General features: G+C 43.1%; 1 protein-coding gene across 1 annotated transcript; it reads right to left on the reverse strand.

The window, feature by feature from the left end:
- Positions 1–16,166: 16,166 nt before the first annotated feature.
- LOC115088629 (piggyBac transposable element-derived protein 3-like) lies at positions 16,167–17,432 on the reverse strand. Its single transcript, XM_029596890.1, has one exon. It carries the CDS (start codon positions 17,430–17,432, stop codon positions 16,167–16,169), a length of 1,266 nt encoding a protein of 421 aa, XP_029452750.1.
- Positions 17,433–22,259: the final 4,827 nt, after the last annotated feature.

Consider the following 22,259-nt stretch of genomic DNA (forward strand, 5'->3'; position numbering starts at 1 on the left):
GTACATTTGATGCCATGTCTAAAAGGATGCTGATGGTCTGACATATGTCCAGAAATCTCATATGTAGGCATTTCTCCCTGGAACCATAAAATGGAACCAACTGGTTCAGAATGGTGCATATACAATTGTTCTAGGGCGTATATAAAATATGATAAGCTTCCTAATGTAGTACATGATCCTAGGGATTAGAAAAGAGATTATGCAAACACTTCAAGAATATAAATAATATACCAATTAGTAGAAAATGTCCTGTAATGATATGAAGCTGAAGGGGGTTGAGTTAGGACAGAGAGCTGAATGCACAGTGTTTCATGACAGAGTGTTGAATGCATGAAATAGCTTCCTAGCGGAAGTAGTAAGAGTGGATACAGCAACAGAAGTGGAGAAGTTATAGAGAAATTGGTCCTACCAGAGCCAGAGCTCAAGTAGGGTTTGTGATATTGGAGTAGGCAGAGAAAATGTGCAGACCGGATAGGCTTGGCATTTTTTTCCCCTTTCTGTCAGTTTCTGTGTAATGAGAGTAGCTAGCTTGGGGATGGAATGGGGTGCAGGAACTTGAGGAACGGACGGAGTGAAAAAGTGAACAGTGAATGATAAGTTTAGACAGGTACACAAGAGCATTCTCTTAAAGGAGTTTTAATTCATCCTAAAAAAAATTAATGGGGGAGGGGCAGCAAATTTTTTGAAGAAAAGAGAACTGTAAAATCCCTATTTTTCTAAGGTTTTGTCACTTATGTAAGATGTATTTCCAAAAGTAATTGAATGCTAAGACAAGAATATAGCTGCTGCTGCTGTACGGCACCTAACCAGCACCTCAAGAAGTCCTCTACAAAATGTACATATTTAATGCAGTTTCTCCCAGGTATCAGAGTCTGTTTTGTCCATTCATATTGGGTCAGGCTAGTTTGACCGCTTCCTTAAAGTTTGCAGACAATGTTGTCCCTTTTTATTTCACAAATATTTGTCAAAAAATATGATCACAGAATGCATATCATTGATAAACATGAAATTATCAATATTTTTTTTTCATTTATTCAATTTTACGTAATTACAAAGAATAAACTTTGCACAAAAAACAAAAAGCATCATTTCAGAATAAACAAAACAATAACATCAAAAATATGTCATCCATAAATAAAGAGGGAGAAGATATTTGAGGAGAATTAAAGAAACTCTAACTTACTGCAATAAGACAACCTGCAATAAACATGGAAAACTGCAGCACTTATCAATATATGTACCAGATGTACAGTTTAGCTTAAATATAGATTTGTTTTTGAGGGATTGTGAAAGAGCTGCTCTTTGAGAACCACGAGCCAGTGTATGATGCGTGGGTACACTGTACTGTTTAAAATCAATAGATAAGACTGCAGGAAAGCGAGGTAAAGTTTCATCCATGACAAGGCCAGTGACCTTTATTAGGCAATTCGTTATCACCTGGGATACAGTAATGTAACCAACCTCTTCATTCACATCTAATAGCATTATCATCCACTATTTTAAGGTTGTTTACAGAACTAGATTAATGCACAGCTATATAAAGGTGATTACAGCAGGGCCTGCTTGACCTTTCCAATTCCTCTCTCTGTGCATAAGCCTCCCTGCAGAATGATTGAATATTTAAAAGCTGAACATGAATCAATGCTATATTGCATGTATGCATGTGTAATATTCTATTTGTATTACTCAGTTATTCCTAAAAGTCAATTAACATGATCTTCTGATTGCAAATTTCTCATAACACATTTGATTTGATTTGCACATTCTTTTGCTGTCTCATTTTGGCTCATTTCACACGTTACAAAACAAATGAGAGATTACATTTGTAAGTAGAACTGTGTGTGGGCGAGGTGAACGGTACTGTAGATGTGACAGTGCATATACTCTATTCCCATTTTATTGTTGCTCTTAGCATGTAAAAAGGATAGTTAAAATGCTCATCCAGTAAATATGTATCTAAATCAGTTCTTGTATGGGTACTTAAAATTTGTATTCATCTGAAGCTTAACTTTCCTTGCATGTACAGTGTGTCCATAGAAAAATGTTCTTCCTTTACAAACAGGGAATTATTTCTGTAATTGAAAGCTGGAATCTTTGTAGACTGTGATACCATTTAAAAGGATTAACCCAAAGATGACGTAGTACATGCACTTTCAAGAACACACAAGTCCATTTTTAAGATGTCGTTTGAAGGAAACTCTGTGGTCTCTAGACAACACATATACTTCACCATCTTTTTCGCTGGTCTATTAAAAGTTAATCGCAATCCTACAAAGGCTCCAGCTTTCTTTAGAATCAGTTCTGCAGTATACCTGGCAAAGTCTCCAGCTAGACTCTCTAAGTCCAGTGGGCTATACTACCAATACCACTACTTATTTATCATTTTTAAAGTGCTACTGTACAGACACATATAAAAGATAGTCCCTTCTCCATAGAGCTTACAATCAAGTCAATACACACATACATAACAAACAAGAATCTGTAAGACATATATTATAGGAAGTACTTAGGGTTTTGGGTTTTTTTTTTCAAATTTCACATAATTACATGTAATAATTTCTCAATAGAACACGGTACATATACCCAAATGATTATACATTTACATATATTTATCTGGCTATATACTTTACTACAATGAAGGGTAGATTTTCAAAGGGGTACGCACGTAAGATACGCGCGTACCCCCCAAAAACCTACCCCAAGCCCCCCCTGCGCACGCTGAGCCTATTTTGCATAGGCTTCGGCGGCGCGCACAAGCCCCGGGACGCGCATCCCGGGGCTTGCAAAATTGGGTGGTCGGGGGCGTGGCTGGGCGTGGTTAGGGATCAGGGGCGTGTCCGAGGGCGTGTGGGCGGTCTGGGGCGTGGCTGAGTGCCCCGACACAGCGGCCTGTGTCGGGGCCTGCCGCACCGGCGCGCGTAAGTTACTACTGCCCGGAGGCAGTAGTAACTTACTAGGGGGGGTCTAGATAGGGCCGGGGGGGGGGGGGGGGTGGGTTAGGTAGGGGAAGGGAAGGGAAGGTGCGGGGGGGTAGGAAAAAAGTTCCCTCCAAGGCCGCTCCAATTTCGGAACGGCCTCGAGGCAACGGGCAGCGCGCGCAGGGCTCGGCGCGCGCAAGTTGCACAAATGTGCACCCCCTTGCATGCGCCGACCCCAGATTTTATAAGATGCGCGCGGCTACGCCCGTACCTTATAAAATCCACCGAACAAAAGTACGCGCGCACTTATGTTTTTAAAATCTACCTCTGAGTGTATATACCTAAATATAAGAAATATGGGGGCTACAGAAACAAAGAGCGAACTAGACTATAATTCTATATTAAGTAACCAATAGGTTTCTTGCAGCTTTACTGCTTTTTACGTCGATCCCTCTCTGGGGGTACTATGTGTGTGACCAGTCAGAAAATCCCTGAGCTGCTCAGGTTCAAAAAACACATAATTGTTATTCATATACTTAACACAACATTTACTGGGATAATTCAAGACATATCGGGCTCCTAAACTTAGTACCCTCTCTCTCATTACCAGAAATTATTTTCTACGAATTTGTGTTAATTTCACTACATCAGGGTATATCCAAATTTGTGCTCCGTAGAACAGGGCTAACCTATTTCTAAGAAATAATTTCAATGCATGGTTTCGGTCTGAAATAAAAGCGAATGATATTAACATAGATTTTCTTTCTTTAATTTCTGAGTCTATAGATAACTCCAACAACTCAGAAATATCCAGGGTATTTCTCCTCTGATCTTCTCCTTCGTATTCTCTTTGAGGCAAGTAGTATATCTTTGTACAAACAGGTAGATGGGTTTCCGGTATTTTTAAAACCTGTTTCATATAGGTTTTAAATAATTCAGCTGGAGAAATCTTTCTAATCACTGGGAAATTTATTACCCTTAGATTTAATATTCTCAAAGTGCTCTCCATTCTTTCCACTCTCTTCTCAAGAGCCAGATCCATCTTAATAATATTTTGTTATATGGTTTCAATTTTGGATATTCTTTCTTCGTGTTTTTCAATCTTGAGATTAAATGTACCAATCAAAGAATTATTAATCATTGTTTGGTTCTTGGCTTTCATGGTTGTGTTTGCAAGAGATTTCAATGTAGTTTCAATTGCCTTCAGAGCAGACCAAACATTTCCCAAGGTAATTTTTTCAGGCTGGCTTAGGTTTATGCTCACAGTCACCGGGTCTTGATGGCCTTCTCCCACTTCCCCAGAGGTTCCGGGCTGCAATATGCCCTCCGTTGTTCCCGTGGATTTCATCTGATTCCCTTCTCCTAGGGAGCCAGACCTCTGCACTAGTCGGGTGTCTCCACTTCCCGGGGCTCTCCCTCCTGCCCCATCATCGGCTTCCAGCCAGTCTGCCCCCGCGAGCTCTAGGTGGTATCCGCTCAGGGCTTCTGCTGTTCTGGGAGGCTCCTCGATCTGTGCAGGATGCGCTGGCCTGATCGGCTTGCCTGGGCTCAGAGTGACGTCCAGGGCCAGAGGGGACAGCGTTAGCTCCTCTGCCATCCCCCCAGCGATCAGCCCATCTGGCGTTCAAGCTGCTCCGTCAAAGAAGACTTCAATGCATCTTTGAAAGGGATCTGCATCGGGTAAGCTTAACAAAGCTCCCCTAACTCTCCCCTTCCTCTTTGTATGGGGCATTATTTCTCCAGAAAAATATTTTATAGGTAAGAGACGCAGAGAGCCTGCTTCCTCCACTTCCTATCGGGCGGCCATCTTGCTCAAGTAATGCCAAATACTTAGGTTTTAAAAGCAATTTCAAAAGGTTAGATGCAACGCCTTGATAAGAAAGGCAAAGAGAGAAATTGAAAAGAAGCTTGTCATGGAAGCAAGACCTCATAATAAAAAGTTTTTTGGATTCATTCGAAGTAGAAAGCCTGCAAGGGAGTCATGTTAAATTGCAGACATATTAGTAAATTGTAAACTATCTTTAGAATCATCTATAGCAGCAGTTCTCAGCCGATGTCTCATGTCACACCAGTGTGTTGCCACACTTCCCGGTCTCCTACTGGTCCAGCTGCTCTCCCTGCCCCAGTGAAATGTGAACTCTTCCCCTGCCCGGGTTTAAATTGCTGATAGCCTGGGCGGAACGTGGCAAGAGAGCTGGAAGAAGCACTCAGCGGTACTAGAAGGATGGTCTCTTCTTCCCGCCCCTCGCAGCCTGGAAGAGGAAGGTGGTGTGCAGTGGTTGTGTATGCGGGAAGCAGAGATCATGCTTGGTACAAGTGCGTGCAGCATCGGCCCGAAAGAGAAGAGCAGTGCAGCCTGGAGAAAAAAGAGGAGCAACGTCAGCCTCCGTGGCTGATGAGACTCCTTTCTCATGGCTGAGATGGCTGGAAGAGGAGGAGGCTGATGCTGCCACTAGTTGTTCTTTGGTGGGAAGAGAGAGATAGCGCAAGTGAGCAAGCATATGTGTTTGAGACCATGTGTGTATGTGTGTGCGTGTGCACAATGGATGCGCCGATTTTCTACCATGCGCGCGCTGGTGTGCGCATGGTGGAAAATCTGTGGGCCACGCGCGCGTATGTGCAGGCGGTGCATGCAAGGGGGGGGGGGGATTTTTGCAATTTCCACATGGCGACACATTCTGGCCTTCCCCAGTATCCTCCCAGTCCGCTCCAATTAAGGAGCGGATTGGGAGGAAACTTCCCTACCCCCTTACCCATACTCCCTCCCTCTTCCCCTCTCCTCTCCTCCCCACCCCCTAAACCCTACCTTTTTTTTTGAGCTGAAGTAAGTTGCATGTGCCGGCCAGCTGCCGGCGCACAAGGGTCCGGGACAGCAAACAAAGGCACTGTCCCGGTCCACCCCCAGCCCGCCCCTTCGTACTAAGCTTTACACGCTTGGCCGGGTCCCTTCAAAAATTGGCTCAGCGTGCGCAAGGCCCGGCCATGCGAGTAAAGCCCGGATTTTACGCGCACGGGTGGAGAGAGAGAGCATGTGTATATGTGTGTGACTGAGTCTATGTAAGTGAGAGAGAGAGCATGTGTATATGTGTGTGACTGAGTCTATGTAAGTGAGAGAGAGCATGTGTATAAGTATGTGACTGAGTCTATGTAAGTGAGAGAGAGCATGTGTATATGTGTGTGACTGAGTCTATGTAAGTGAGAGAGAGCATGTGTATAAGTATGTGACTGAGTCTATGTAAGTGAGAGAGAGCATGTGTATATGTGTGTGACTGAATCTATGTAAGTGAGAGAGAGCATCATGGCTCTCCTCCTACCTCCTACCTCACACACAGAGAATACCTTGTAAAAATTGACAAGCACGAATCCTCACGCATACCGATCACACAAGGTGTACCCCAAGGCTCATCCCTATCCTCCACCCTCTATCCTACCCCTATGCCACCTCCACCCTCTATCCTACCCCTATGCCACCTCCTCTCCGACCTAGACCTGAATTTCTTCCTATATGCAGATGACGTGCAGATTCTCATCCCGTTTCAAGGGTCCATAAGCGAACCTTTGCAACGATGGGAATCTTGCCTCGCCACCGTAAGCGCCTCAGTATCCGAGCTCCATCTAGCTCTAAACACCTCAAAAACAGAATTACTCGTCATCTCCAATCACCCTGAACGTGTCACCCTCCCCATGCGACAGAACACCCCCCAAAATACTACCACTGCCCTCTCTCAGACCCAATTTGTAAGAGACCTGGGCGTCTTTATAGATCAGAACCTAAGTTTTAAACCCCACATCAAAGCTCTCCTAAAAGGGGGTTTCTATAAACTTAACAGCCTAAAAAAACTTAAACCCCTCCTCCACACCCACGATTTCCGCACAGTCGTTCAGACCACCATGCTCACGAAACTAGACTATTGTAACTCCCTGTTACTAGGACTCCCTGCCTCCACCATCAAACCCCTTCAGATTCTACAAAATTCCATGGCTAGAATCATAACCGGTACACGTAAAAGGGACCACATCACCCCCATACTAAAGGACCTTCATTGGTTGCCCATCTCCATCCGCTCACAATACAAAACCCTCACCATCCTTCACAACTCCCTACATAAACACAATCACACCTGGCTCGATGAAATGCCTCATTACCGCTCCTCCGATCGCCCCACAAGAACTACCCATACAGGCACCCTCCACACCCCATCCCTCAAAACAGCTCATTCAGCTCACACCAGAGGGAGAGCCTTCTCAGTCGCTGGCCCTACCCTCTGGAACTCCCTCCCCACCCCCCTACGCCAAGAGACATCCTTTCACAACTTCAAGAAAGGAGTCAAGACATGGCTTTTCCGACAGGCCTACCCTGACGCAAACCATGATGCAAACCAAACGTAATTTCTCCCCCTAGCTCCCCCCTGCCCCCCCCCCCCCTTTCAGTTTCCGCTCGGCCCGGCCATCCCTCACCCTCCTCCCGCCTGTCTTATCCCTTTCTTCTCCCTGCCCCCTGTCACCCTTTCGTTTCCGCGTCACCCGGCCGCCACCCTTCCCTAATTTCCCCCCCCCTCCACCCCCCCCTTTTTTACACCCTCTGAAGTAACTATTTCCCAGTTTTACCGCCTTCTCCAACTTTCGACGTCTCCGTAATTCTACGTAGTTAAATGACACCTATACAGTTCTCCTGTACATAGTCTCCCCCTATTCTTTTTGTATTCTCCCCTTACCTCCTTCTAACTATGCTTTCCCCTTCCCCTCCTACCCCTTGCCCACCCTCCCCCTCCTCTCCCCCCCCTTTTTCCCCCCCTCAATTCGGCTCCCATGGCTTCATTTTTTTTGTACTGTTTTATTTGTTCACTTTGTTATAATGTTACATTGTTATATTATATTGTTATATTGTTTCACTGTATCTCCCACCTGAGTTCTTTGTAAACCGGCATGATGTGCTTCACGAATGTCGGTAAATAAAAGTTAATAAATAAATAAATAAATAAATAAATGTGTGTAACTGAGTCTATGTAAGTGAGAGAGAGCATGTGTATATGTGTGTGACTGAGTCTATGTAAGGAGAGAGAGCATGTGTATATGTGTGTGACTGAGTCTATGTAAGTGAGAGAGAGAGAGCATGTATATATGTGTGTAACTGAGTCTATGTAAGTGAGAGAGAGCATGTGTATATGTATGTGACTGAGTCTATGTAAGTGAGAGAGAGCATGTGTATATGTATGTGACTGAGTCTATGTAAGTGAGAGAGAGAGAGCATGTGTATATGTGTGTGACTGACTCTATGTAAGTGAGAGAGAGCATGTGTATATGTGTGTGACTGAGTCTATGTAAGTGAGAGAGAGAGCATGTATATATGTGTGTGTCTGAGTCTATGTAAGTGAGAGAGAGCATGTGTATATGTGTGTGACTGAGTCTATGTAAGTGAGAGAGAGCATGTGTATATGTGTGTGACTGAGTCTATGTAAGTGAGAGAGAGAGAGCATGTATATATGTGTGTAACTGAGTCTATGTAAGTGAGAGAGAGCATGTGTATATGTATGTGACTGAGTCTATGTAAGTGAGAGAGAGCATGTGTATATGTATGTGACTGAGTCTATGTAAGTGAGAGAGAGAGCATGTATATATGTGTGTAACTGTCTATGTAAGTGAGAGAGAGCATGTGTATATGTATGTGACTGAGTCTATGTAAGTGAGAGAGAGCATGTGTATATGTGTGTGACTGAGTCTATGTAAGTGAGAGAGAGCATGTGTATATATGTGTGACTGAGTATGTAAGTGAGAGAGAGCATGTGTATATGTGTGTGACTGAGTCTATGTAAGTGAGAGAGAGCATGTGTATAAGTATGTGACTGAGTCTATGTAAGTGAGAGAGAGCATGTGTATATGTGTGTGACTGAGTCTATGTAAGTGAGAGAGAGAGCATGTATATATGTGTGTAACTGAGTCTATGTAAGTGAGAGAGAGAGCATGTGTATATGTGTGTGACTGAGTCTATGTAAGTGAGAGAGAGCATGTGTGACTGAGTCTATGTAAGTGAGAGAGAGCATGTGTATATGTGTGTGACTGAGTCTATGTAAGTGAGAGAGAGCATGTGTATATATGTGTGACTGAGTATGTAAGTGAGAGAGAGCATGTGTATATGTGTGTGACTGAGTCTATGTAAGTGAGAGAGAGCATGTGTATAAGTATGTGACTGAGTCTATGTAAGTGAGAGAGAGCATGTGTATATGTGTGTGACTGAGTCTATGTAAGTGAGAGAGAGAGCATGTATATATGTGTGTAACTGAGTCTATGTAAGTGAGAGAGAGAGCATGTGTATATGTGTGTGACTGAGTCTATGTAAGTGAGAGAGAGCATGTGTATATGTGTGTGACTGAGTCTATGTAAGTGAGAGAGAGCATGTGTATATGTGTGTAACTGAGTCTATGTAAGTGAGAGAGAGAGCATGTGTATATATGTGTGATTGAGAGCCTGTGTGAGAGAGAGAGTTTGTGTGTGACTGAGAGGAGAAAGTTGCAAGCAACCCCGCACCACCGCTGCCAATTCACAACAATCTCAGTGCACCTGGAAATTGAACGTTTCCAGGTATGGAGAACAGAGCATTTTTTAAATCCTTAATAATTTTAATTATTAGGTCTTTGTGTTAGCTGTTTTGAAATATTTTATTGGTGTCTGGAAATTTTTGATATGAGTTTTTAATTATTGGATATTCCATTCATCAGCTATTTTGAAATAATCTGTTCTTTATATAGGTATGGTTTTACTGCTGTTGATTTTATATTTCTTGATTTGTTTAAAGAGGACTGGTGATGTTTCTGTTTTTCTTTTGTTGCACTGCATAGAGTCTCTAGCTTCTTTTTGGATCCTAGTTCAGTTTTTGTCTGCATGTTTCTATTTATGCTTTATGGTCTTTATTCTTTGTTAGGTGAGGGTCTGCACATGTGACTGAGGTGAGGTATTCTGCTGGCATCTAGTTTCTGTGTAGGGCTCTATAGCAGCCTGGCTTGGTCCGTTTTACTAATGGGAGGAATATTGGAGTTTTAAGGTCTGGTGTAATATTTTTAGTGTTGCCTTTTCTTAGGTAAGGTGATATTCGTTTGAATGCTAGAAGTTGGTGCTGTCTGGTATGAGAGGTTTACTATTTATGCAATTTCTGTTCAGAAAGAGTACTTATCTTTCCCTTGTGTCATTCTTAATAATAAAAGTAACACTGGGCCTTTTTTAAAATGTCTGCTATGGATTATAATGAGCAGTGTGTCATGTCCCTCAGGTGTGTCACGATGGGAAAAAGGTACCTGAAGATTGGAGGGTTTCCAAAATAACACAAATTTCTAAAAAGGGTTCCAGAGGTGATCTAGGAAACTACAAACCCAGGGCCAGTGCAAGGGTCTGTAGCGCCCTCGGCAGACCAGTGTACCAATGCCCCCTCCCCCAACCTACCCTGATTTGAATGTGCATGCTGACAGTGGTATCTATAGAGAGTTAGGGTCACCCTCTTACAGTGCTCTTACTCTGTCTCTCTAAACCTAGTGACTACTGTCACCCCTTCTTTCACATTTTGAAACTGGCACCCTTGAGTACCCTGGTTGCACCCCGCCCACTGCTGCCACCCTAGGCAACCGTCTAGTACCACCTAATGGTCATGCTGGCTCTGTACAAACCAGTACAGTACAAAGTCAGTGCCAAGCAAAATGGTAGAAACTATCATAAAGAACAAAATTACTGACCATAGAGATAGTTATAGTTTAATGGGACAAAGCCAGCATGGATTTAGCCAAGGGAAGTCTATACTTTTTGAAGGTGAAAATAAGCATGTGGATAACGGTGAGCCAGTTGATATAGTGTATCTGGCTTTCCAGAAAGTGTTTGCCAAAGTCCCTCATGAGAGATGTCTGAGGAAGTTAAAAAGTCATGGCATAGGAGGTAATAACCTATTGTGGATTGGGAACTGGTTAAAAGACAAAAAACAGAGAGTAGGATGAAAAGATCAATTTTCTCAGTGGAGAAATGTTAATAGTGGAGTATCCCAGGGATCAGTTCTGGGACCACTGCTTTTTAAAATATTAATAAATAACATGGAAATGGGAACAACGAGAGAGGTAATCAAATTTGCAGATGACACAAAATTATTCAAAGGAATGTGAGAAATTGCACGAGGACCTTACAAGACTGGGAGGATGGGCATGCAAATAAGAACATAAGAACATGCCATACTGGGTCAGACCAAGGGTCCATCAAGCCCAGCATCCTGTTTCCAATAGTGGCCAATCCAGGCCATAAGAACCTGGCAAGTACCCAAAAACTAAGTCTATTCCATTTTACCGTTGCTAGTAATAGCGGTGGTTATTATCTAAGTCAACTTAATTAATAGCAGGTAATGGACTTCTCCTCCAAGAACTTATCCAATCCTTTTTTAAACACAGCTATACTAACTGCACTAACCACATCTTCTGGCAACAAATTCCAGAGTTTAATTGTGCATTGAGTGAAAAAGAACTTTCTCCGATTAGTTTTAAATGTGCCACATGCTAACTTCATGGAGTGCCCCCTAGTCTTTCTATTATCAGAAAGAGTAAATAACTGATTCACATCTACCCGTTCTAGACCTCTCATGATTTTAAACACCTCTATCATATCCCCCCTCAGCCATCTCTTCTCCAAGCTGAAAAGTCCTAACCTCTTTAGTCTTTCCTCATAGGGGAGCTGTTCCATTCCCCTTATCATTTTGGTCACCCTTCTCTGTACCTCCTCCATCGCAATTATATCTTTTTTTAGATGCGGCGACCAGAATTGTACACAGTATTCAAGGTGCGGTCTCACCATGGAGCGATACAGAGGCATTATGATATTTTCCGTTTATGGCAGGTGAACATATGCAAAGTGGTGCACATAGTCTTTCCATACCGCTGATTGGCTTAGGTTTTCGTGCCAAATCAGTCAGCGTTTAAATCTCTGATGTGCTTTGTATCTGTGCACTCCCTGTGAATGATCACTGTCATTGATACCGGTATGTTTCCTTTCATATTATTTCGGCTTGCCCTTTACTTGTTTGGTCCATTGAGAATTTTACTTTGATATGTCTTTTCTTTTAGATTGTTGTTAGAAATTACTATCCCTCCCGACGCAGCCTGTTGGCAAAACACAGGATCCGTGTCGGGGGACCCTTGAAAGACTATTCTGCATACAGTGGAGTTGCCATATTTTGAAAAAATAATAAAAAATTGTTACTATTGGAATTACATGGATCATGATAAAATTCTTTCTGTGCTTATTTTGTTTGCTTCACAATCGCTGAGCACAGCTACAGCTCCCCTGCTATTATTGTGGATTCTCCGCACATAGGGAAGAGCAATCTAAAATATAGGTACATAATGCAAGGTTCCACATTAGGAGTCACCTCTCAGGAAAAGGATCTAGGCATCATCATGGATAATATGTTGAAATCTTCTGCTCAGTGAGGTAGATTTTATAAATTTATGCGCGTGCATACTTTTGTTCGTGCACCAGGCGCGAACAAAAGTACGCTGGATTTTATAAGATACACGCATCTTATAAAATCTGGGGTCGGCACGCGCAAGGGGGTGCACATTGGTGCAACCTGTGCGCGCCAAGCCCAGCGCGCGCTGCCTGTTCCCTCCGAGGCCGCTCCGAAATCGGAGCGGCCTCGGAGGAAACTTTCCTTCCACCTCCCCTCACCTTCCCCTCCCTTCCCCTACCTAACCGACCCCCTCGGCCCTATCTAAACCCCCCCCTACCTTTGTTGGCAGATTTACGCCTGCCGAAAGCAGGTGTAAATCTGCACGTGCCAGCGGGCTGCTGGCACGCCATCACCCGACCCGGGGGCTGGTCCGGAGGCCTCGACCATGCACCCGGGCTGGCGTCACGCCCCCGACATGCCTCCCGCCCCACCCCGAAATTCGTGCTGCCCACCCGACACGCCCCCCCGACACGCCCCCTTTGCAAAGCCCCGGGACTTGCGTGTGTCCCAGGGCTTGCGCGAGCAACCAAGCCTATGCAAAATAGGCTCGGCGTGCACAGGGGGGGATTTGGGGTAGGTTTTCGGGGGGTACGCGCGTATCTTACGCACATACCCCTTTGAAAATCTACCCCAGTGTGTGGTGACAGCCAAGAAAGCAAATAGAATGCTAGAAATTATTAGGAAAGGAATGTGCCAAAATTATTAGAAATTATTAGGAAAGGAATGTGCCAAAATTGCAGACGATACTAAAAATGAATAACATGGAAAATATCATATTGCCTCTGATTCGCTCCATGGTGCGTCCACATTTTTAGTATGGTCTGCAATTTTGGTCATCATATATCAAAAAAGATATAGCTGAATTAGAAAGCTGGGGGTACCTCAAGGATTATCAAGGATTATTAGATATAGCTGAATTAGAAAGCTGGGTGTACCTCAAGGATCATCCCTTTCACCTACACTATTCAATATTTATCTCCTTCCACTCTGCCATCTACTATCTAACCTCAAGCTAACACACTTCCTATACGCGGATGACATTCAGATCCTCATCCCGATAATGGAATCCCTCCACAAAACATGGTCTTACTGGAACAGCTGCCTTTCGGCAATCAAAAACATGCTAACAAGCCTCAACCTCGTGCTAAATACTAGCAAAACTGAAATCCTCATAATAGCTCCAGACAAGTGCTCTCTATTCAACCCAACTAGTTCCACCCAACTCTCCTTCACATCAATCGACCACACGCCACAAGTAAGAGATCTTGGTGTACTTCTGGACAACCAACTCAACTTCACCAAGTTCATAAACAATACTACCAAAGACTGCTTCTTCAAATTGCAAGTCTTAAAAAAATTAAAACCTCTTTTACACTTCCGAGACTTCCGCTTGGTACTACAATCTATCATCCTCCCTAAACTGGACTATTGCAACTCACTCCTCCTGGGCCTGCCAGCCAACACCATCAAACCACTTCAGATGATCCAGAATGCGACGGCCAGAATTCTCACTAACACCAAAAAATGGGATCACATCACCCCTATCCTCCAAAATCTTCACTGGCTGCCTATAAAATTTAGGATACAATTTAAATCCCTCATGATGATTCACAAGGCTCTTCACAACATCTCCCCACTCAACCTATCCTTCCAACTACAGCAACACATCTCCAATAGACCAATCAGAAGTGCATACCAGAACATGCTTCACACCCAGCCAACAAAACCTCATTGAGGAAACGAGCTCTGTCCACTGCAGGTCCCCGTCTTTGGAACCTGCTCCCACCGGACCTCCGCCAAGAACCATGCCTTCCGACATTCAAAAAGAAGCTAAAGACTTGGCTATTCAGTCAAGCTTTCCCTGAGAGCTAAAATCTGGTGAAGCGACAGACGATATACCTACCTCTGTACATATGTTCCTGATATGGTTCCCAGTTACATTTAATTGAGTTTATGAAAGTTCTCTTTAATAGTTTTCCTGTATACTTGTGTTAATGTATTCTGCCTTGAGGCGACTGTTTTAATGTATTTCCGCCCTGGAGGCGACTGTTCAGTTCCTTGTAAACCGGTGCGATATGTATTCTTTACAGGAACATCGGTATATAAAAATTAAAAATAAATAAATAAATAAATAGAAAAGGTTCAGAGAAGGATGACCAAAATGATAAAAGGGTTGGAATTATTTCCTGATTAGGAAAGGCTAAAGAGGTTAGGGTTCTTCAGCATGGAGAAGAGTCTGCTGAGTGGAGATTTGATAGAGGTCTACAGAAAGATGAATAGAATTGGAGAATGCAAATGGGTTGTTTTTTCTTTTGAAAAGTACAAAGGGACATGCAATGAAGTTACTAAGTAGTACATTTAAAACAAATAGGAGAAAATATTTTTTTCCTCAACACATAAACTCTTGGATTTTTTGCCAAAGGATGTGGTGAAAGCTGTTAATATAGCTGGGTTTAAAAAAGGTTTGCACAACTTCCTGGAAGAAAAGTCCATAGACCATTATTAAGGTGGACTTGGGGGAAATCCACTGTTTATCCCCGGGATAAGCAGCATTGGGATGCTACCAGGAATTTGTGATTTAGATTGGCGACTTTTGGAAACTGGATACTGGGCTTGATGGGTCTTTGGTCTGACCGAGTATGGCAAATCTTATCTTCTTATGAATTTTTAAACTGCATTTTAATACTGCTAGAAAGGGAGCATGACACACTAACTCAGGCACAGGGCACAGCAAAGTGGAAAGTGTGGAGTTGAAAGTTGGCAGTAGAGAAGAAGGGCATAGATAACAGTAACTTGCCCAAAGAATGGAGTTCACAAAGAAGGGTATAGGGAGAGAGGAAAGAAGATAGGTAATGAGAAACTGCAGAATGAATGTAGTCATAATGACGTTGAAGAAAGTTGTGCGGTTGAATTTTGAATAGATTGCAGTGGAGAAAGATTGTTCAGTGGGAGGCCAGCAAAGAGAAAGTTGCAGTAGTCTAAGTAGGAAGTAATAAGAGAGTGTATGAACGTTTGATAGCTGAGAAAGGAAGGAACACATTTTAGCAATGGCCAATGCGAATGTTCCAGGAATGTTGGTCATCAAACAACATTGATGTGTGTGGCAGCTTGTCCATAACTGCTAATGAGGTATTGCTAGTCCAGCTTTAGCACTGATTTTGCATTCTTGACCACCTAAAACATATCTGTCAGAAGCATATATGACACCAACTTTGTCTGAGGTACTGACATGGGCCCCTCAAGGCCTTAGGTGGCACTAAATGTGTGCCTGGCAAGAAAGTAACATAGAAAGGCCATCAGCCATCATGCCAACCTCATGAGACCTTTGGGAACAGTAGGTCTATACATTCAGCACTGTGTGCTGTGTACTATGGAGGCAGCTTGTAGGCTCATGAAGTCATCACCTGACAACAGTTTCTGTAGCCACCCATTAATGTCCAAATCTTACGTTATGAAGCAATATTGGTTTAGCTTAAAGTTTGAAACACATGACATGAGAGGATCACTTGACTGAACAAATTTTTTTTAATATTTGTCATGTACACAAGATGGTGCTTTGTTCCCATTTGGGAACAATGGGCACATATGGTACCATGTTCCCATTTGGGAACAACACTGTTTTAATTATGAACTAATGACAATAAAATCATAGACTCAAGTATTTTAAGCAGTTTTGAAGGAAAAATATCTAGTAACTACAGAAAACCATTTAATTAGCTACGGGAAACTACTTAGTAACTGTGTTCTCAGTCAGCAGAGTTTGTTTGATCCAATGATCATTGGCTATGATACTGCTGTTCGCAATGAAGATGAAGCGGAACCCTGCACTTGGAGCACACTAGGCGGGAGTTTTTCTTGCACATCCTACATCTTCCTTGTTTCTCTGATGGAGTAAGGTGATGATTATGACAATCAAACCTCACATCGCTGACTGGTCTACTGGAAGGTCCAGATGTTGATGGTATGCGATGTTCTGAATGCTGAAGCAGGGTGCGAACAATGTACCGACGAAACTCCAGGTGATCAAATTTACCTCCTACTTCAACATGAAGACGCCAAGCTGCAACAACTGCCATGTTGATGCCATTGACAAATAGAGGCCACCACCATTTCTTTGAACGAATCACTGGACAGTAGTTTGCCATAAATCTGTCCAGTATGTCCACTCTTCCCTTATGGGTATTGTATAAGCCAATTACCGCTGGCTGTGGAAGGTCAACTGGACACTTTCTGGCATTGCTCCACCTTCTTGCTTTTCCCAGTGGTTCTATGTTGTTGTAGTTTGAAGCTACAATAACACACTGGTTGTCGTGCCATTTCACAGCCAAGACATGTCCGTCGCATATGGCATCAAAGCAGCCTCTCTCCTTCTTTTTCATTTGGCTTGTCTCCATCAATGGGCACTGCTTCAACCTATTTTCGCGAACAGTTCCAGTGGCCTTGATGTTTTGCTTTTGTAGTGCCAGAAGAAGATCATATGAGGTGAAGAAGTTATCAAAGAATACCTCATGGCATAATGGATTTTCTATGCAGCTCAGTAATGATGTCACAACACAATGACCTAGCCCAAAACTTTGATTCTGACCATCCTGTTCGCAGTTGGTCTTTCCACAATAAACATCAACATTGAAAGGATAACCTTTTGATGAGGCCAGAACCCAGAGTTTGTAGCCGAAGCGAATCGGCTTGCCTTGAATAAACATTTTCGCAGAATGGTGTCCATAATATGGGACCATCTCTTCGTCAATACTCAGATGCTCACTGAATACTCCAAACTGCTGCAGGCGACCATTCAGTGCATCAATGAAAGCACGAACTTTGTACAGTTTATCATTTTGATTAATCTTGTCATTGTCTGCAAGATGTATGTATTTCTTTATGTCCATGAAATGGTTACGAGTCATATGGGGTGAAACAAAGGATTGCTGAACATCTTCATCCCGATTCCAATATAGCCGTTCACGAGGCAAAGAATTATATCCGCTCAATAGAAGAATTCCAACAAAAATGTCCAATTCCTTGGCCTCAAGTTCAAAATTCATGTTGTTCTTCTGCCGAGCATATCAAACGCTTTTGGTCAGAATCATGTCGCTCAGCTCATTGTCATAGTACAGTTTGAAAAGTTCAAATGGTGTTTTATCCTGAAGTTCAAGATGCCTCTGGGCTAAATTTTCCAGCTGAGCTGAAGGTATTTTATGCGTATACTCCACTTTCTTGCTCCATTTAATACCATGTTTCTCTCCTTTTTTCTGAACAACTTTTCGCCTTTTCTGCTGCCTCGAAGTTCCATCAGAAGAACCAATGGCTGCCGCATACTTTAGTATAGCTACAGTTCCAGGCACTTCATTTGGCAGAGCCAAAGGCAGTAGATCATCTTCGTCAATCACTTCTTCATCAGACACATTATCAACTTTATTTGGAGGAAGCAACACTATGTCTCTTATGTCATCACTTTCTACAGCTTCGTCAATAACGTCGGCTAAACGTTCATATTCTTCTAAGGATTCACCATCACAACTTTGATACTCATCTAAAATGAATGTTAATGCTTCTGCACTGGAAAATCGTTTTTTAGACATTCTGTAACGTTATAACAGCATATTGAATATTAAATCACTTAAATATAACGATGTTCCCAAATGGGAACATAGTCACAGTTGTGCCCATTGTTCCCATTTGGGAATATCACAGAATCGATGCAATATTCATATCTATAAACATTTTCAATTTTAAAATAAATAAAATCAAAATGATAACTAAACACTTTTGTATAGTTTTCCAGCAAAATTTGTAAAAAATATTTTATTCTTACCTGCAGAAGAACTGTTTAACGAAAAACACGTGACTGTTGTAAAAGGTCAACTTTCAAGATGGCTGCCGCAAACACAGAGTGACTAAATATACCTCAAATGATACCAACGGATGCAAAAACTATTTAAAAACAAAGAATTAGAGTCAATATGGGAATATCTTAGAGGTCGGGGAGGAGAGGGGAAGAGGGAGGAAAGACAGGGTTAGGGTTAGGGAAGTTCCCTCCCAGTCTGCTCCTTTACTGGAGTAAACTGGGAGGTTAATGGAAAAAACTAAAATTGTTTCGCCGCATGTAAATTAAAAAATACCCCCTGCACGCAAGCGTTGTGGGCCGCCCGCACATACGCGGATGTTAAAATTTGACATGCATGTGCGCGCAGACATCACATTTTATAACATGTACACGCCGACGCACACGTGTATAAAAAGATTGCATCCATGTGCGTGCACTGGGAACTGCACACACAGGGATGCACGCGTGCACCTTTTAAAATCTACCCCTTATTGGTTAAGGGTAGTAACCGCGGCACCAGCAAGTTACCCCCCATACACTCTTTTCTTCATTTCCATCCTTTATCCCATGACTCTTTGAATTCTTTCATTGTTTTGTTTTTCACCACCTCCTCCAGAAGGGCATTCCAGGCATCCACCACCCTCTCCGTGATGTGGGTTCTGAGACGTCCTCCCTGGAGTTTCATTTTATAACCCCTAGTTGGAAAGAAATCAGTAGAACCAGATTCGGTCTATGTTCAATGATAAATCTACGTCTGCCAGCTTCAGAGACTCTTTCTAATGGAAACTTGTCTTAAGTTCTAAATAGGGGTGAATTCAGTCCATAATGAATAATGTCGGTACAAGCAGACTGAAGCTCTGACTTCTTTGGTTCTGCTCATGGACCTAGTGCATAAGAAGATGGAAATCAAGAACTGTGTGGCAAGTCTGCATTCTGGAACATTTTTTATTAGAGAAAATTGGATGTGCAGGGTCTTCTGTGTTAATACAATGTGAACCTACAGTAAATAGAAAATAAAATATGTAGCATTGTAATTGTACAGATATCATCCTTCCAAGAGTTTATCCCATTCAGAGGTGATATTAGTTCTTCTGGTGCTGTCGGCATCTTCCAGACAAGCATTTAACAGGATTATTTAATATTAGCTGTAAATTAATAATATTTTGTTAATCATTTATTTGCTTTCAAAATCACAGTAATTTAAATTAATGAATACTGTACTTAGCAATTGGTAGCCAGAACTTCAATTACAATTTCCTCATTAGTTCTGTAGATTCAAAACACAAGTGACTTCAGTTTGTCACTGTCAAACTCTATCTGCTTATAGCTCAATTTTTGTTCTATTTGAAGCATCAGACAGATAATTAGGAGGCCCAAGCTCCAGTGTGGGAAAGCTTACACTAACAGGGTATCTGTGCCCTGGAAAAGCCCCGGCCTTCCTTCTCTCTAGCCCCTTTGTGAATTGAGCCTCCAGCCAGAAAATTCAGTCAAAGCACTTGGGTCCATAAGGGATTCTGGGGAAAGGTGGAGGAGAAGCACAGACTTTGCTATAAAAGAGGCAAGTGAGTTGGGGCCGTCAGCTTCTCTGTTCTCTTCTGTCTCAGTTTGGGTTATGCAGTACCTTTCTCCAGAATACATCCTGTATTCTGCCTCAGTGCAATACGAAGCACCCACCCACCTCTTTGATACAACTTCTGTGAACACTTTACTGCTATGATTCTCGAACACCATGGAATTTTACAAGGTTATGGCTCTTGCTCATGGTTAATTCATTTGCTTATGATTTTGTGCACTGTTAGCTGATTGATTGTGATTCTTTTACACTGCTGAACATTGTTCTGCCATTCTTGTTAACAAACACTGTAACAATGCAGGGTTCATGAGCCAAATTAGAGGGCTAGAATAGGCATAGCGAGTCAGTGCCTTATCACTGAGTATAGGGTGCTTAATCCAATAGGTGGGACTCACCCTCAGTAGATAATCTCAGATGATAATGGGATATCTGGGAAATGGTGCAATAGCAACTGGCAATGGTCAGGCACTCAGAAGGCTGCTGTTGGGAGTTTTGGAGGTGATGCCATGGTAACTGGTAGTTGCTTGGCATTAGGCAGGGGCCCAGCAGGCTGCTGGTGGTCATATGCTGGGTGGAGCCTTGCTGCCAGAGGGTATCTTAGCTTCATGACACAGCGGGAACCCACGAGCTTGTGCTGGGTGCAGCCTTGCTGCTACAGGGTGTCCTAGCTTAGAAACTCAGCATGTGCCTTTATAAGCTTGCACTCATATAGGCAGGCATGACCATAAGAGGGCATCTCATCTTAGTGGCTCAGAAGGACCCAGCAGTGGGGAGAGGATAGGGAGTGCTACTTGAATTGGTTTAGCCATCAACATAGTGGGCATGGAGAGGTATGAGTTTTGACTACCTGACAATATGGCAGGGAGTCGGGAATCAGTCATAGTGTGGCCTTTTATTTCCAAATTCTGATTGATTCTTGACTCTTGAGAAGCGCATGGGGGTGGGGGGGGGGGGGGAACAAAGGTGAGATGGGTAGTCATGTTTTGAGGCTTTATATTAGAGGCAGTGTTATGTTTTGTAAGGTTTGGGTGGACCCTTGGACATTGTGGCAGCTCACCAAGCCCATGGGGAGAAGTCCTTTGAGGGGCCACAGGTCAGGCTCAGCTCTGGACACACAAACAGATTATATTTTTATTTAGACAGTTTGTGAAGCCACCAGAGATGGCGGTAGTGAGTAGAAGATGGAGCCCGGCTGGGCTAGTATTCCTCAGGGCGCTGGAACAGCGGTTCCTCCAGTAGGAGTGCTGTAGTGAAAAGAACTGAGAAAATGAGTACAATAAGACATTCACAGAGTCCCCAGTATGGCGAAGCCCAGAGATAGGGAGAGCTGGCCCTCGAGGAGCGAGTACCAGATCCCTGGGAGCAGAGACTCATTGGCAAGTACTCACGCAGCAGTAGATGGTAGTAGTACTCACAGATGGTGTCTGTAGCAAATTCTTCCAAGTAGAAGAGGAGATGGACACAGGCAGTGAGTCAGGGAACATGGGCCCTCGAGGAGTGAGTACCGGTTTCTGATAGCGACTTGAAAGAAGCAGAGAGGCCCCCGAGTAGCGGGTACCCCGTTAGCAGAAAAGAGTCCAATAGAAGTTGGAGGCAGAGTAGCTGTGTACAGAGAGCGAATCCCATCCGTAGGAAATCCCTTGCTAACTCAATGGCTAGCAATAAACAATAGGCTTAAATATCCGGGCAGCATGACGTCATCACAGGGGGACGCCCCTGAGGTTCGCGCCATAGAGGAGATAAGAATGAGGGCCGCGCGGCGTGCACGCTCTAAGGTACCTGAGGAGCATGGTGGGAGGCAGCACCCAAGTCGGTCCGGGGACGCCGGAGAGGATGGCGGGCAGATGCCACAGCAGCCAGACGTCCACAAGGAGCAGGAGGAGTCGTAGAAAAAGAAAGGTAGGCGGAGTGAAGCCGTCGGGCAGTGACGGTTGCAACAGACAGATGCTTGTACAGAAAGACTGTTTCAGATCATGGTTATGCAGTAATTGTGATAAGCATAGCAGTTCAATATTTAAAATCACAACATTGATGCGATTTTAAAATTAAAAATACAATGTACTGGATTATTCAAGAGAAAGGCAGAGTTTAAGAGAATCTCATTGGTTCAAGTTAATAGAGTACCATCTGAAAGCTCTCTGGTTGTCAATGTGAAATAAGTGGAGACCTCAGTCAGCTCTCAGTAGACAGATGTCCAGAATATTAAAACTATCATCACAATTTGCCACTGTTTGGCATCCTTGTTGGAAGTTTTGGCAGAGAAGTCAAAGATTGCAAAGTATTAGGAGCTTGAATTATCCTCTTACCTTGAAGCACACTGGCAGGGGAAGCTTGCCTTGCCACTGCCTGTGCTGCATCTGTTCTGTGGATAAATAAAAGACTTCAGTTTCTAATGTTGCCAATTCAGTATCTTTCAGGAGCATTAAATTCACTAGAAATGAAAAAAAGAAAAAAAAAGGAAATTTGTGCAAA

Source organism: Rhinatrema bivittatum, chromosome 3 (genome assembly GCF_901001135.1).
Source record: "Rhinatrema bivittatum chromosome 3, aRhiBiv1.1, whole genome shotgun sequence".
In the NCBI taxonomy this organism is placed as follows: Eukaryota; Metazoa; Chordata; class Amphibia; order Gymnophiona; family Rhinatrematidae; genus Rhinatrema; species Rhinatrema bivittatum.